This window comes from Anomalospiza imberbis, chromosome 12 (assembly GCF_031753505.1).
Source record: "Anomalospiza imberbis isolate Cuckoo-Finch-1a 21T00152 chromosome 12, ASM3175350v1, whole genome shotgun sequence".
NCBI lineage: Eukaryota > Metazoa > Chordata > Aves > Passeriformes > Viduidae > Anomalospiza > Anomalospiza imberbis.
Window position 1 is genome coordinate 4718351 of NC_089692.1, and position 16554 is coordinate 4734904.

Consider the following 16554-nt stretch of genomic DNA (forward strand, 5'->3'; position numbering starts at 1 on the left):
TGTTTTCTGTTTTATTTGCTGAAGGAAAATGAAGCAGCTGGCTCAAAAGCTTGAGGAGGAGGCAAAAGCCTTAGACAAGGAAGAGAGGTGGAAGGAAGAAAAGAAGTGGAAGAAGGAGAAGCAGCCTGCAAAACCAGAGAAGGGGAAAACCAAACCCGCAGAGAAGAACGAAATCAAACCCTCAGAGAAGAAAACCAAGCCTCCGGAGAAGAAGGAAATCAAATCCCCAGAGGGCAAGGAAACCAAAATCCCAGAGAAGAGGGAAACCAAAGCCCCAAAGAAGGGGGAGCCCAAAGCCCCAGAGAACGGGGAGCCCAAAGCCCCTGAGAACGGGGAAACCAAAGCCCCTGAGAACGGGGAAACCAAAGCCTCAGAGACGGGGGAAACCGAAATCCCAGAGGACCTATCTGAGATGGAGAACTTGATCCTGAGGTTTCAGATCTATGAATCATCACAGCAGAACGTTGCAGAGCTCTTCTCCTGCTGGGACAGGGTTCAGGGTACCATGCAGTTACCTGTGATCCAGAAGGGAAACAAGTCCCACTTTTCAGCTGAAAACAAAGGTCAGAAGACCAATAAGCTGCAGGAGAATGTGGAGAAGCCTGAACAAAAAAGTGGAGACCAAAGGAGTCTTCAGTCATCTCAGCTGGAGATGCAAAGTGAAGTTGCAGAGGGGGCAGTCAGACACGAGCATGTCGGGGTGCCGTGCCTGGACATCCAGGTCTCAGATCCGAAGGCCATGATCGGGGAGATCCTGAGGGATGGGAAGCTGCCAACGGAAGATGAGGTAACACCCTGCGAGGCTCAGATCTTGAGCTTGTCATGGTCTTGGGCCCTGGAGCATTGTGTGATAATGGCACAGAGCCTTGTCCAGGTCCCTGATGATGTTCCACGATGACTCCGTATCATCTGTGTGGATGGGGAAGTTATCACCACCCCTCAGATGGACAGGAAGTGGGAGTGCTCTGTGTACAAGTGTCCCATCTGTTCAGAGCTTCCCAGCCTGGAAATCATAAATGGCCCTAGGACAGGGCAGCTCATAGTCATTGTTTTCTTCAGCTGAGTCACTTGGGAGAGGTTTCTCTCCCAGTCCTGCTTGTAGCTCTTGACTCTGCTCTGGAGCTTGCTCACCCCACTGGGCATAACAAAGCACTTGTACTTCATGTAAATTAAAAACGCCGTTGTCAAAAGCTCAGTGCCCTTAAAGAAGGAGTTGCGAGGATGAAGGTGACAGAAGTATAAGCAGGGTTTTCTCTTCTGTTTTAGATGCTGAAACATGTGGGACTGCATCCCGACGGGCCTCCCCTTCCCCCTGCTGCTGTGCTCTCCATAGTCGAGTACCCAGAGGAGCGGCTGGGCTCTGCAGAGCGCATGGAGCCCTTCACCATTGTGGCACCGGGAGGTGCTGCTGTGGAAGACAACCTGGTGGGTGCTCTAGCTGTGCCAGGGCAGGGATCAGGCTACATGGGGACATGGGGGACAGGTTGGATGGAAAAGGATCATGGTGGAGAGGTAGTGAAGATGTGATGGGGCCCTGGGTCTGCAGGTCTCCTTTCTGTCAGGGATGGGACAAAAGAGGCAGCTCTGCTGGAGACAGAGCAGTTCTGTAAGACGAGAGGGGAAAAGAATCACTTAAAACCATCAACTTCCTTTGAGGAGAGGGTCTGAGTGAGAGGGAGTGTCCTAGGCAAAACAAACACCAATAAGGAAGACCAAGTCCATGGGCAGGTGGACTTATTTATTTATTCTCTTTTCCGTTGGTGAACAAACCCCCGTTTTGCTTTCCAGGATAGGGATGTCTCAGGGCTCACCTTTCCCTCCCTTTTCTCTCTCCCCTTAGGCCAAGGCCCCAGATGTGAAGGGCAGTTCTGCCGAGGGCCAACCAAAGACGGGTAAAATAGCCAGCAGAGACAGCTCTGCAAAGGAGAAGCAGATCTCCACGCAGAGAACAGAATGTCCCCGGGATTCCTCTGCAGCAAGATCCAAAAGTACACTGGAAAGTGCCTCAGTCCCCACAGAATTCCTCAGGTGAGCTGCATGGGAGGAGGTGATGAATCTGCTTCGTGGTCCTCTTGCCCTCTTGCCAAACAAGGTCCATCGTCCCCAGCTCCACAGCGACCCTGTGCCAGTGCCTCCATGGGATGGTGAGTGCACCCTCCTTTCATTTGCTCCTCAGCAACGTCTGAAGCCTCCTCTCTAATTGCCAGGCTGAAACGGTACCGGTGGATAGTGCCTGCCCACGGTGAGGTGGAACTGAAGGTCCACTTCTCTGCCAAAAAGCCAGGGAAGTTTGAGCAGACACTGAGGTTTGAGCTCGTGCAGTCGAAGCGCCAGTACGAGCTGCCCTGCAGTGGCACCGGCCTGTACCCCAGCATCAGCCAGGACCCACGGTAAGGCTGGCCCCTGGCAGCCTCCCACACCACAGCTGCTCCTGAACCACAGCCAGGGCTGCCCCTTGGGGCTTCTGGCCTGGGCAGATCGCGCTGCCTGAGGTCACCCAGCACCTCCTCCTGTGCTGGGAGCTGGGAAGGCAGATGGCTCCTCAGCCACCAAGAAGGGTTATGGCTTTCTGACTACATTTCCTACTCGGAGCATCTCATAGCTCCTCCTTCCCCACTTTCTCTGCCCAGGGTGGTGTTTCCACAGTGGAGGGAGACCATGGAGGAAGATGAAATCATCTTCAAGGAATATGTTGAGAGCACAAAGCAATTCCACTTTGGACCGCTGCTGTGTGGGAAATCAAGAGAGTGGTATGTGCTCCCTGCTGGGCCTTGTACTTTTGTGGGCACGCCTGGAGAGACAGGCTGTCCTGGTGGCACAACCCAGGGCAGTCCCCGGCAGAGTCCTGGGAGACTCATGGGTTTGAAGGACCACAGATGTGTGAACTTGAGCAGGTAAGAGGCAAATGAGCCTTGGAGGAACTGCTCTGCCTGCCCAGTGGGTGCCTTGGTGGCCAGAGCCGCATGCTGCTGCCAGTCCAAAGGTGACTTGGGGGACAACTCCTGTGTTCCCCCACATGTCAGCTTCAGCCAGTAGGAAATTAACTTTATGGTGGTTTTTCAAGTGCTTTGAGCTCTGCAGGTAGCCTGATCGAGCAATTATTCTGTAGATAGTTTTGTAAACCTTTCATTAATCTGTAATTATTAATAAGATTTTATGGTTGACCTGCCAGTGGGTGTCGGGGGGGACATACAGCAGGAATTAAATTTTCCTGTAATGACATTGCATCCTCACTGCTGGATAAAGTCTGCCTAAACACATTGCCATTGAAGCTATTGTGTACTTCTACTTTTACTGTCACTTAAAAAAACAAAAATAATATTTAACATTAAGTTCTTGTCTCCATGGGAGCTCTGGAGGGCTAGGTCTACTTTGACACCCCAAGGAAATGAAATTGAAATAGTTTAAAAAAACAGACAATCTTTAGCCAGGTTGATGGATGGTCTGGGATTTCTGTTTGCCTCTTTAACCCTTTCACTCCAAAGTCATTTCCACACCTGAGAGAAGGGTCATTTGTTATCTTTTTGCATTCCTCTTGGGAATTGATGCTTTATATTTCTTTCTCAGACTTTGAGCTAACCCATGAAATCCAAAGCAGTTTCATGACTTTTATGAAAGAGATTAGTTAAACTCTTTTTCCAAAAGCCTTTCTTTATACCCTGCAGGAAAGGCACCCCAAGGGAGAAGGGAAAAGAACTCATGTGCCTAGTGTACTGTTATTTTTCTAGGCACCTTTGAATTTACCTTGTATTAAAAACTCTTGAAGTGGCCTGAGCATCATCAGGCTTCTGGGCTGGAGGCACCAAGTCCAGGGGAAGGCATCAGAGTAAAGCAAGGATGAGCACACGCCCATGCCCCTGGCTGGGATCCATTTCCCTCACTTGTTTGTTAGGGCAGGGTCTTCCAGCACTGCTTCCTCAGGTGCACACGGTGCTCTCCTCGGTGTGTGGCAAAGGCAACAGTCTGCTCTGCAGCCTTTTCCCCTTTTGTGGACAGGTACAAGGCCCAGAACTGTCCTAGCAACTTGGAGAATATAACCATCCTCAACAACTCCCCCATGGACGTAGAGGTCCAGTTCTCCTTTGAGAATGATGGGGAAGCAGAGACGTTCCTTTTGGACCCTCCCAGCATGACACTGAAACCAAAGGAGAAGCAGGTAGGAGAAGGGCAGGCAGGGCAGGCACCGTAGAAGTGCCCAGGGGCTGCTACTCCTGCTCACACACCGAGCTCTTTGATTTCTTCCTGTGGGGCTGGGTCCAGGAGCTGACCATTTGGGCATACCCCACTTCCCCTGGCTTCCTGGAAGACAAACTCATCTGCTGCATTGGGAAGAACCCGGACCCAGTGGTCTTCAGCCTGTGCTGCCATGGGGTCCACGTGAAGCTGGACGTCAGCCCCCTGGAGCTGTCTTTTGACAAGCTGCTTCTGTACAGGTCAGTGATCCCACAAGCACACCAAAACTTGTGACAAAGAGAAAACGTTTGACTCTGGTTTCCAGGGCACGGATGGAGCTGCTCCAAGTTGCATTCAGTGGCGAGACTGGTGTGAGCATCCAGCAGCTGATGCCAAGTGCCTTCCTGTCTCTGCAGGACTGACAGCAGGACCTTGGTCCTGAGAAATGACACCCTGCTGCCCATGGCCTGGCAGCTCAGTGGGCTGGATGACCTTGTTGAGTACTTCTCCTTATCCCAAAGTAAAGGCACCATTGATCCCCGCTCAGAGTTTGAAGTGACAGTGCGTTTCAAGGCCGGGCAGACTGGCAGCATTAAGAAGACCCTCCGACTAGAGGTGAGAGGGGCTGTGCCCTGCCTGGCAGAGCAGGGCACAGTGAGCAGCCGTGTGCTCCTAGGGACAGGGTCAGGAAGAGCTGCACCTGACAGACACAAGGGTGCTGTGACCCCAACTTCTGCCTCTACACAGCGTTTGCCAGAACATGCAGTGCATCCACATCCCCCCAGATAACCAGACGCTGCATCCTGAGCCTGTACCACAACCACCTTGTCCCTGTGAATCGTTGAAGGTTGTTGTGTGGTTGTACAGACTGCAGTGTGTTCTCTACATTCCTCCTGGACTTTGTCTGAAGCTCTTGCATAGTGCAACAAACTCTCCCTGTGGGATTTTGTTCCCCAGGGTTTATGGGCTGCATTTCAGAGAGGGTGCTCGGTGATTGGAGAGGGTTGTCGATGCCACCTGCTCCGAGACACCTCACACTTCTTGTGGTTGTTCTCACACCCCTGTGCCTCCCAAGGATACTTTAGCAGCAGCATTCCCTGCTGTAGGAGTGCAGAGTTGGGCTGATAGGGTTTTTAACTGCAGTAGAATCCCACTGGGGCAGCCCATGAGAGGAACAGGTTAGCAAAGCTTGGGAGTCCTCCAACGCTTGTGAAGCCAGGGAGGCCACAGGGGAAGCAGCCAGCAGAGACAAGGACTTTCAGGCTGCCTACCAAAAGAATATTCTGAACAGTGTTTGTTTCTTGCTGCCTCAGGTTTCAGATACAGAAAACATCCTGGGGATTGTTCAGGCTGAAAACATCAAAATCTCTGCAGAGGTCTATGACGTTTCTCTGAGCCTTGATATGCCTGAAGGTCAGTGGATGCCTCCCAAACAAAGCAGTCCAGGTGCACTGCATTACCTTGGGAGGTGGGCAACCAAAGCACTTGGGATGGGATGGGATGGGATACAAGGATGGCATGGATACGTAAAGCACGTACCCTGCAACCTGCATGAAATAAAGCATTGTCAGGGAACTGACAGCCTTAAGTCTCTCCCCTCTGAACTTTGAAGTGTGCAGCTCCATGTGCAGATTGGATTTGGGGGCTTTGAAACAACAGTGATGTGAACAGGCAGTTGGCAACCCCCACAGGCTCAGCACAGCACATAAAGTAATTGGATTTGTGCTTGGAAGTGAGGAAATGGGAGCCGAGCTCATTAGCTACTAAGCCTGCAGATATTTTGAGTGAGAAGAAAGGGCAGACAAGTAGCTGGAAAACACTTTCAAGAATGGAAACTTGCTGGAAAGGGTTTTGCACCGAGACCTCCATGTAGCTTGTGGCCTGTTGTATTCTGCAGCAGCTCACAAATACCGTGTTTGACCTCGCTCTGTGGGTTATCTGCAGGTCCAGATGGAAGCTTGGAATTTGGAACCATTAATGTCCTGGATAATGTGAAGAAAGTCCTGAGTCTAAAGAACAAAGGGGTGTACAACATTGAGTACAGGTGAGTCCAGCTGCCTGGTAGTGAGCATTTCCTTGGGTTCCCAGGCCTGCATTCTCCCTGTCAGTGGCTAGAACCTGTTTCCATGCTGGCTACCTCATGGTAAATACAAACCCTGGGCTCTCTAATCTCAATTATTCTACTAGAGAATCCAGCCCCAAACCAGCAGTTCTTCACAGCTCAGCAGGAACCCAAAAGAGAACCCCAGAAATTTCAGCCACTGAAATGCTGAGATTCACTGACTTTCTTTGATGGTCACCTCCTTTGTCTTTCTGAGACTCTGTAAAGAAGTGAATGAAAAACTTCAGTGTCAAGGTTTCTTGCAGTAACGTTGTGAGATTGTCTGAACTCTCTGTCGAGATCCAGGATTCCCTGAGCAGAGCTGGATTCTCCCTTTTTTTCTGGTCCTATACAAAGTCCTGGCTGTGCTGGTGGCCCCTATATTTTTAACTGCAGAGATCTCCATTCCTTCTCTTTCTCCCCAGTTTCACGCTGAAGGGTGCAGGTCCGAGGATGCAAAACGTGGCATCCTACTTCACTGTTGAGCCTCAGTCAGGCGTGCTGTCTGCCTCCCAGCGTGGTGTGAATATTGAGATACTCTTCCACCCCACAAGTGAAATCCTCCTCAAGAACAAGCCCATCCTGTACTGCCAGGTGAGCTGCCTGGGCCAGGCTGTGTTATCACACGGTGTTCTGGGAGCATACACAGGATAGGTGTCTAACGGAAGGAGGGCTTTAACTGGAGAATCCTCTCTCCTACGTACACAAACAAAGGCTTTCAAAACCATTTGGGAGGCTTCCTAAGTGCAGCTGAGAATCTGACTCTGGAGGAGGTGCTTGAACAGGGAGGGGTAAACTGGAGGCCTGGGGTGGAGGCTGGGGACTGGGCTAGAGGCTGGCCTCTTTGCTTTGTTTACCACCCTTCCTGTGGACACAGGTGATAGATGCCAGCTCAGGTGAAGGAGGCCAGGTTGTCACCAACATCCCAGTGAGGATGTCAGCAAAAGCTGTGTACAGCAAGTACAGCATTGAGCCTGCCTCGCCCATCGACTTCGGAGCCATGTTCAAGGGCACCAAGAAGACCCAGACTGTTGTGCTGAAGAACAAAGGCATGCTCAACTTCAAATTCTGCATCCGCCAAGCACCCAAGGATGCATCTGCATTGGAAAGCAAAAGGTAGGAGAAGCCCTGCACCACCCTTCCTGTCTGAGGAGGCACCACCCCACGGCTGGTATGTGGCAGGCAGCCAGGAGACCTGGGCCATTGTCCATTTGCATCCCTGGCCTGGGGAGAGGGGGCAGAAAAAGGCCTCGGTATCTGCATGTGTAGTATGAAGCTGGCGATAGAGCTGCTCAGTCCAGCAATGGGAGCTGCAGGCTGCTCTCTGGGAGCCATCAGGAGCACAAAGCTTTCCTCTGTGAGGAGGAAGGCCAGATGTGGCCTCAGAGAAAGGCAGGGGAGTTCAGCATGACAGACACCTCTGCTTTCTCCTCTCAGTTCAAAGCAAGGGGAATCTGCTCCATTGGCTATGAAGTACTCAGCAAGGAAATCAAGCTCCTTGACACAGGTGGGTGACTCCTGCTTCCCAGCAGTGCTGCTGCACGGGATGTGAGAAGATGCTGCTGTGCCCGGGCTGGGGGCTCATCGCCACAGGGTGGGACATGGTCTGCAGGATGGAATCCAGTATCTGCTCAGTCCCCCTGGCAGTCCTGTACTCTGGCTCTGACCTGGAGTTGTGGGGTCAACAGAGGGGAGCAGGTCCTGTGTTTGGTAGCTGCGAGCCAGCATAGGTCTGTGAACACCACAGAAGCAAAAACACCCCCCACTGTACTCCCAGTCCACAGAGCTCAGACAACATTGCTTTTTCTTCTTCCCAGTCCTCTATCTCTGTCCCGTCGTTTCTCACAGTGATTTCTGCTCTCCTGTGTTACCTATGGAGATTGAAGGATCACAGCTACCACCTTCATTCTTTACACTAAAACTCCTTTCTCTCTGCCACTTGGGACAGGCTTGCAGCTCCTCTTGGCTTGTTGCTCTCAGCCTGGGGCTGCCTTTGGGCCATGGAGTCATCCTTCCCTTCCCTGGGACTGGGTGCTTGGACCCAGCTGGAAGCCAAGGCAGGACATACTCCTTGCTGGGGTGCTGAAGGCACAGCTATTAGCCATCAGCCTCTCCTGGAACTTTTTCTGCAGGGTCACCTCAATCTTGGCGTGTTCACGGTGTCCCCCTGCTTCGGCTCCATCGGCCCAATGGGCCAGCAGAAGATCACAGTAGAATGCCTCGCAGGGCAGGAGGGGACATGTGAGGAGCAGCTCTACATTGACATCCCGGGCAGAGACCCCGAGGACAATCCCCTCGGCATTCCCTTTACCCTGATTGCCAAGTCCTGCCTCCCAGGTACCTACTGCCCACAGTTCCCTTGGTCACACCTGCTGCTGATCAGCACCTAAACTTGCTGCTTGGATAGAGAGGCATGCTAGCCCTGGTGTCCCACCTTAAAATCCTCAGAGGTTCCAGCCCTCTTCAGGTCCACCAGTGGACTCATCCCTCCCAGGCTGAGAGGGATGCATGGAAGGATAAAAGGAAAACAATGCTCTCTAAGGCTGAGGTTGACTGAGCTCTATCCTCACAGTCAGCTCCCCCACCCAAGGCTGGGTTTAGCAGTCACCCAGGCAGAAAGGGCTTATCAAGCCTTCTGAGAGGCCATCAGGGTCCAGATAAACTCATCAGGGAGGCTTCTCTATGCTCATCCCTCTGGTGTGTCCACAGGACTCATTGAGGATGTCATGTTAATCTTCGAGCCATACCAGATCTGCAGCAGCACCGACCTCAGCCACAAGCTGCAGTCGGTGAAAGACACCGGCCTGTTCATCAGAGATGAGAACAGATTCATCTTCAACAAGGTTCTGGTTGGGCAGGAGGCTGTAGCTCATTTCAGTATCTACAGTGCAAGCAGTCTGCCATGTGACGTGGTCCTCTCCATCAAACCCCTGCCTGGAGAGGTAAGAACAGGAGGCCAAGGTGATAGTTCCCTCTAAAGGCTGTGTGAGAGCCTGCTTTGTTCTCCAGATGCTTCCAGATTGCTTCCTGTGGCCCAGACTAGGCTAGCTCAGTGCCGGTCAAACTGCAGGGGAGAGCAGCAGAGCCAGGGAACAGTTGTGTGGAATTCTGCATGTCTTGGGTTGTTCTCAGTAATGCATTTATGTATAAAACGGTCATGTTGAAAGGTGTTTTCTCCTAACACTGCTCTCTGTGTTCTCCCAAGGAACAAATCCCTATCAAAAACATTTTCAAGTTGGATCCAGTCAAGATGTCCATTCCTGGCTCATCCTATGCCATTGCTACAGTGACTTTCACCCCACCAGATGAGCAGAATTACAACTGCACTTTCAAGGCTTCCCTTGTCCTCCCAAAAGGGTAACTGACCCTATGAAATATTGGGGGAGGCCTCACTGATAGCTGTCTCTCCCCTGGGAAGGAATAGACCTCTTTTTAGCACTAATGCTTTCAGTAGCCTTAGGCAGAGTACTTGGCATGACATGATCTGGGAGGCAGTAACTCTTAGAAAAGAAAAATTAGGCTGAGGGTTTAGCCTGTAAACTATGAAGGAACTATGAAGACAGGCAAATATTAGGTAGCCAGCCAGAAGTTACTGAGATGTGCTGCAGCTGAACTGGGGGTTTCCAAGGACAAAGGCTTAGATGAAGCAGTTCCTGTACCAGCAAGTCAGCAGTCACAATTTCCTCTTTGTTTCTATAAAATTAGATGATCCTCTGTGATTACCTGGCATTCATTAAGCTGTTTTGGAGCGATTGGAGCTGGTATGAAAGAGAAGCCTAGTTCCTCTGCCCTGGGACCTGTGTACTGGGGCTTTGACTTGCCCTTCCTCAACTCTTTAGGGGCTGAATTGGAACAAGAAAGTCTAACTGATAACAAGCAACTGCTTTTTTACTGTTCTTGGAAATGATCTTTACTGATGCTGACGATGATGTATTTTTGCCTTCTTGCTTTCATGCTGGGCTTTTGCTTGTTGCATAAGCCTCATCTCACTGCAGCCAGGGGATTTGCCATATTTCATCTGGTGCTTCATTTACCTGCTGTACTGCATGATTCAATTAAGTGAAATTATTTTTAACTGTTATTGTGGAAGGCTCTGGCTCTTTGGAGCAGATTCCTCTTGTGAATGGCCCTGAGTGGATTGGGAAGAGGCTCGTGGGGGGGCTGTGTTGTGGGGTACAGAAGCACCAGGCAGGGAAAACACTCTGGCCCTTGCTGCTTCACTTGCCCAGTGAGAAATAGGTTAGTGCCAGCTGAAATTGTGTCTGTGCCTCTCCTGCAGCTCTGTGAAAATTAAACCCCAAATCCTGACCTTCACCATCAGCGGGAAGGGGCACGAGCCGCAGCTGACAGTCATGTGCCCGAGTGCTCTCAGCAAGAGGGGAAATGCCGTTCTGTGCTTCAAGAGCCTCCGGCTGGGGGATTCAGAGACACTGCCCCTGGTCGTCCGCAACAAAGGCATCATACCTGTCAAGGTGAGAAGGACCTGCTCAAGGAATGGTCTGGTTTGGGAACAAGTGCTTGTGGCACAGGGGAAGGGTCCCAGAAACCATGGCAGACCTGGGAAGAGGTGTCAGAAATTCATTTTAAGCAAGTGACTGACATCTGTTCTCCAAGAAGGGAGTTCCTGGAAATTTTCCATCCAGTCTTTCTTCTTTAAGTTGAACACAAGAAAGGTGATGGAGTATTTGATTGATATATATGTATCTCAGGTCACCTCTTCTTCTCATGGACACGTGTGATTTCCCAGTTCCATTAGATTGTATTTGATCCCAGTTTACTACATTTTAAGTAGACTTAGATGTGGTTTCATTACCTTCTGCTCATTACTTTGTGTCCTGTTTGGCTCTGTGTCAGTTCTATCCAGATGCCTCTGAACACCCTTTTTTCTAGGCTGGTTTGACTTAACTTTTGTGCTAAGTGCTGTTTGTAGTGGGAGAGGTGCTGGGTTCCCATGTGGGACCAGCAGCACTGCGGTGCCAGTCCCTGTGCCATCCTGTACTCACACCAGTGTCATTGTGCTCTGGGTTCCCTTTTCTCAGTTTATGTTACGCCTGGAGGATGAGCATGGGGCGTTCTTCTTGAAAGGCAGGGCCTCCACACTCAAGGTATTCCACACTGAAGATGTGGAAGAGGACTCTATTGGAAACGGTAAATTCATTAACCATTAAGTGTGATCATGCACAGAGGGAAAACATGTGCCCTGCTCTTGGCTTCTCTAAGCAGCAGCCAGATGTTAGGCACAGTGTAGTTCCTTGGGCTGTCTGTCCCCCAAGCTTTTCTTGGGGCTTTTCTTGCAGTGTTTCCTCCTAGCAAGTTGTAGCAAGTTCTTCTGTTCTTCTAGACATGGTGGGTTGAGTTGTGGGCGACTGTCACTACCTCAGTGGACCCTCTGAGGTATTTGCTGCCTGTGGGAAGGTACCAGCCTGAACAGACACAGCCCTTGAGCACACAGATAGCCACCAGAAGCCAAAAGCACTCTTTGGCTCAGCTTTGCATATGGCTGGAGCTGGCTGGAAGCAGATGGAATGAGGGCTGGGCATCAGCCTGAGGTTAAGCTGCTTAAGTGGTGCTGTGTCTGGAGGTGGCAGTCTTGTGAACACAGGAAGAGGGTCTGGAACCACTGGGGGTAGAACCTGTGCTTAGAAGGCAGCTGGTTTCAACCTCTTATTCCTCATCTATCCTATGGAAATATTTCCTCTGTACAGCTGTATCACTTAACTCTGATTTCCATTGCTGTGCAGAGAGCAAGCCCCCAAAGAAGCCTTTCTTCCTTCTGCGTCACGGGCAATCGACAGAGTTTGATGTCATTTTCAAACCCACCCTGGCTCAACGTCTGGAAGGGGAGATTCGTCTGTTCATGGGGGACTCTAACAAAACCCTAGTAGAGCTGGTGGGTGAAGGCCACAAGGATGAATTCACCCTCGATGGCCTAGAGGAAGACACAACGGAGAGGAATGCTAAGAGCGGTCTGAAGAAAGACATCATTGATGGTAAGAGAGGAGAGGCTGCCAAGGTGGAGCAAGGAAGAGGAAAATGTCTGATCATGTGTGTCTTCTCCCTAGCCAGGCCTGGGCTGTCACCCACGGGACTTGGGGGCCTGTGGGCATGGCAGCCATGCATGCAGAGCAGTGTGTGCTGTGCTGCACATCGCTGGCTTAGGGATGTGTCAGGATGTTTTCCTGAAGGTGGTGGGATGGGGAACTGCCTGGGGAACTCCCTCCCAGAGGGAGGAAGGCTTGGAACAAGGAAGCATTGAACATGCAGGTGTCTGTGCACGTGAGGGGGCAGGCAGAGCTCCCTGCATGCTGAGATCCCTTGCTCTCCTCCTTAACAGCTGTCAGAGTGAATCACCTCCAGTTTGGGAACCGTCCTGTCGGGAAGCGCTGCTGCAGGACCTTCACCATCACCAACCACACCCGTAACCAGTTCATGCGCTTTGAGTGGGAGGCAGACGCCCCATTCCAGTTCTCCCCCAAGGTGAGCGTGGACTGCTCTGCCTTTTCCCGTTGCTCAAGCCCTGCCCTGGTGTTCCCAGGAGCTGGCAGGGAGTCCTCACATACCACTGGTAGCCCATTCCAGTGCCACGTAGGAGATGGAGTCCCTGGCTTGGCTGGGCCAAGGCTGCCAGCCTTGCAGAAAAGACTTCATGTTATGGGAGGTGGCACCTTCTGTTCATACTTTTGTCTACCAAACTTCACATAAATCCCCTCTGAGGTGCAGATTCCTGGCACAGCTGCTCACCACATCAGTCCCTTTTGCTGTCAGTCCTACCCTTGGCAGTGCTTCCAGTTTGGTCTTGACTCCCTGATTCTCCCTAGGTGGGACACCTCCATCCTCACGGTGCCAAGGACATCACAGTGACTTTGAAATCAGATGTCCCAGCCACCTTCAGGAGGCACCTTGTGAAATGTAAGGTGACCAAGATCGACTTTGAGCTACCACAAAGGAAGGTTCCTGACTGGGATGACCAAAAGTTCATTGTCTCGTGGAAGAGTACCACCAGGAAAGACCCGGGAGACAAATTCCCTAAAATAGAGAAGGTAAGAAGCAAAATGGCAAAAAAAGCCAACCCAGCTTTTACAAAAAGAACCACCAGAACACCATCACTGCTGGCTGAGCAGCTCCTGCTTCCTGTGGACACTGGACAGCTGTGAGGTTCACCAGCAGTGCATTCCAGGGGAGAGGTGGCTGCACAGTGACTGGATACACTTACACGAGAGGGAGAAGCCTTTTGACAAGAGACCTTTAGCCACACACAAACCATCAGTCTGTGCCACAAGCACAAGTGTTGCAGCCCATGTTGAATGGGGGACAATGTTTTAATTTTATCCCATTTTATGGTGTCAGAAATTTCTTCATCTCATTTGGTGCCTTTTCACCAACAAGGAGTTAAGTCTGCTGCACTCTGTCTCTTCTTTTGAAGTGGAGAGAAATCCACTTCTCCTGCATATGCTGGTGAACCCCAAGTTTTGTCTGCATGGATACCAGAGATTTTGGTTTTGGTCTCTGTGTTGTGTTGGATATCTCATCATGGAGTAGCCCAGGCACCGGATGACAGTATGGAGGAGTCTGGAGAAGGATCATCTCGAGACTCTTGCTTTTATTGTCATTATTGCCATGCACACTCATCTTGGATGAAGGTTCTTTCTGAGTTTCTGGACCATTTTAAGGCCTCAAAACCATCCTCTTTTCTATCAGAATATCTGCAGTTGGAGACTTTCCAAGTGAGATCTTTCACATCCCAAAATGCCCATCCTCAGCTCCCAGCAGTGTGGCTGTTGCTCCACACAAGACATCTGGAGAGCACTTTCTCCTAAGACAAGAAGAAAAAGGTGCTTTCTGGAACTCTTCAGTCTTGGGGTTCTCCATCCACAGAGCTCCAGCAGGGGAACTTAAACCAAATTTTGAGACCTGCTGGATTTATAGAGGACCAGGAAAAGAGTCAGTTCCTCTACAAGGTTGAAGTACAGGGACTGGAACACAGCTAGAGTCTCCATGGGGATATTAACAGCTGTGGTAGTGACTGCTTTGATCAGTGGGTAGAAACAACTACTGTAGCAGAGCAGTCCCAATTTTGTCATCTTTCCAGGGAAGTTAAAGTGAATGATCCTTTCTAGTCCCTCTATGAGGCTGATCTTGGAGGCCAGAAGATCCCCTTCTCAGCCTGACCTTCTGGGCTCTGCTCAGTGATTCCTCCCTTCCCTGTTTGCAGGTGGTCGAGATAGCCCCAGAACCGGCTCACACTGTGGTGGAGGAGAGCAGCCAGGAGGTCGAGGTGTACCTCAGTGCCGTTGTTGCCTACACCCAGTTCAAGCTGAACACGATCATGGTTCAGTTCAAGGATACCTCGCCCTTCCAGACAAGGACAGCCATGTGAGTGCTGGAGGCCAAGCAGGGCCCTGCAAGCAGGAGCTGCCTTTGCCCAGGGCTGGCCCAGTGCCTGCTTCCCAGAACTCTGCCCCAGCCCAAAGCAGCACAGGCCCATTTATGTGCACACAAAGCCAAGTGGGAGATGGTGGGCAGGAGAGGTTCAATGCTGCCATACCTTTCTGCTGAGAACAGCCATGGGTTTGCTTTCACTGCATGTCACCTGTCCTCATCTGCTCAAGAATAAATTTGCAGTCAAACCAAGACCTAAAGTCCAGAGTAGCTTTGATGTCCTGGGCACCATGTTGGCCCTTTGCTCTGAAACATCCAGACATGGAAATACTGTTTTGGGCCACCCAGGACAGCAGTCTGAGCATGGCAGGGTTGCCTGGGGAAGAAGATGCTCCTCAGCAGAAAGTGGTACCAGGAGTCCCTCAGACAATGTTACTGTACTATTTGCTTTATATTTATTGGACTTTTTTTTTAATTCCTCCTTCCTGCTTTTCAGTTTCAAAATGCGCAACACAGGGAAGGTAGCCCTGGAATACTCCTGGGAGGAAGCTGCAGATAGAGAACCAGTGAACAAGCCATACTCATTCACTCTGATGCGTAAGGGCATTTCACCCCGAAATATGAATTGCTTTTTCATCCTTGTCCACACGTCCACTTTCATCAGCATCTTCCCAGCTGCAGCTGGAGAGTTTTCTCCTTGTCCCTCTCTGCCTTTCAGCCTTTTCTGTTCTTGCTCTGCCACTTTTGCTCTGCAAAGGACTGAGCCAGGCTCTGGGGAGTGCCACATGCTGGGTCAGGACTGGGAAGGGGGACATCAGGTCATCTCTTTGAGAAGTCTGAGACTGGGAAAAAACAGTTGTGTAACGAGTGAGCTGCCCTGCAGCCACTGTCTGTGTGCAGAGTTCCCCACTCCAGGGCAAATGCAAAGTCACTGTCTGAAAGCAACTCTCCTGCTTTGGCACAGGAGTGTGTGCTGCAGGCAGAGACCCTGCTCCCAGACGCTCTATTTCCTGCTGGAATAAAGTGCTTGGCCAGAGATGCTCCAAGTGCGTCCCAGCTCTCCCATCTACGTGCAGCAGGAGGCAGAGTTGCTGGGAGCATAAGTCTTTGAAAGGTGTCCTCTTCCTCCCTGCAGGTCGGTTCCTCTCTGATGAAACTGTAAAGCATCGCAGAGAGCTGCTGCGTAGTTACTGGTGGGAGCTGGAACATCCTGCTCAGATGTGTCCTAAAGTGCGGCGGCTGTGGCGGACTGAACGGAGGCAGCGGCGTTCCCAGTGGCGGCGGCGGCAGCAGCAGTGGGATTCCGAGCAGCAGCAGCAGGATTCCAAGCAGCAGAGCCCCTCCAAAGAACAGCAGCTCTCTGAGCAGCAGCAGCAGCCAAAGCAGCCAGACCCTTCCAAGAAGATATGCCACTCAAAGCAAAAGCATCTCTCTCTGCAGCCTGTCAGTTCCTCCCTGGAAATCTTCCCAGATTTCATCCATGACCTGCCACTGTTCTCCATCAACCCCTACCGTGGCATCCTTGCTCCTGGCCAGAAGGAGACGTTTCATGTGCAGTTCTCCCCGAAGTGTGTGGGGAAGTTTGAGGCCACCATGCTGTGCAGGTGGGAAACATCTCCACCAACTCATGCTACTGATGGGTATCACTGAATCACAGGGTGGGACAGGGTGGAAGGGACCACAGTAGGTCATCTGGTCCCACTTCCCTGCTCAGGTGGGGTCATCCCAGAGCACAGGGTTGTGTCCAGAGGGCTCTGGAATGATTCCAGTGAGGGACACTCCACACCCTCTCTGGGCAAGCTGTCACCTGCTCAGGCAAGAAGTTCTTCCTCAGGTTCAGGTGGAATTTCCTGTTCAGGTTCTGCCCATTGCCTCTCATCCTATTGCTGGGCATCACCAAG

The 16554-nt window shown here is 51.3% G+C and overlaps 1 protein-coding gene across 2 annotated transcripts; it reads left to right on the plus strand.

Annotated features, from left to right (window-relative positions):
• Window positions 1–418: 418 nt before the first annotated feature.
• LOC137481067 (hydrocephalus-inducing protein homolog) lies at window positions 419–15690 on the plus strand. 2 transcript variants are annotated; one of them, XM_068202521.1, is made up of 23 exons: window positions 419–787; window positions 1267–1425; window positions 1841–2028; window positions 2208–2390; window positions 2631–2750; window positions 3997–4156; window positions 4261–4433; window positions 4590–4788; window positions 5487–5586; window positions 6118–6217; window positions 6700–6868; window positions 7152–7390; window positions 7712–7781; window positions 8407–8611; window positions 8984–9216; window positions 9480–9631; window positions 10554–10746; window positions 11314–11422; window positions 11980–12264; window positions 12609–12751; window positions 13093–13314; window positions 14487–14647; window positions 15150–15690. In XM_068202521.1, the coding sequence occupies exons 1-23, from the start codon at window positions 506–508 to the stop codon at window positions 15673–15675; spliced, it is 4371 nt and encodes a 1456-aa protein (XP_068058622.1). In that variant the 5' UTR covers window positions 419–505; the 3' UTR covers window positions 15676–15690. The 2 variants fall into 2 exon arrangements, with proteins under 2 accessions (XP_068058622.1, XP_068058623.1); XM_068202522.1 differs by having other exon boundaries at window positions 12016–12264.
• The last annotated feature ends 864 nt before the right edge of the window (window positions 15691–16554 follow it).

What these genes read in the sequence shown, in the direction of transcription:
- LOC137481067 (XM_068202521.1), top strand. Translation starts at nt 506, where the DNA reads ATGCAGTTACCTGTGATCCAGAAGGGAAACAAGTCCCACTTTTCAGCT. An exon ending in GTCCCCACAGAATTCCTCAG is followed by an intron (nt 2,029 to 2,207) that starts GTGAGCTGCATG and finishes TCTAATTGCCAG; the next exon opens with GCTGAAACGGTACCGGTGGA. An exon ending in AGAAGACCCTCCGACTAGAG is followed by an intron (nt 4,789 to 5,486) that starts GTGAGAGGGGCT and finishes TTGCTGCCTCAG; the next exon opens with GTTTCAGATACAGAAAACAT.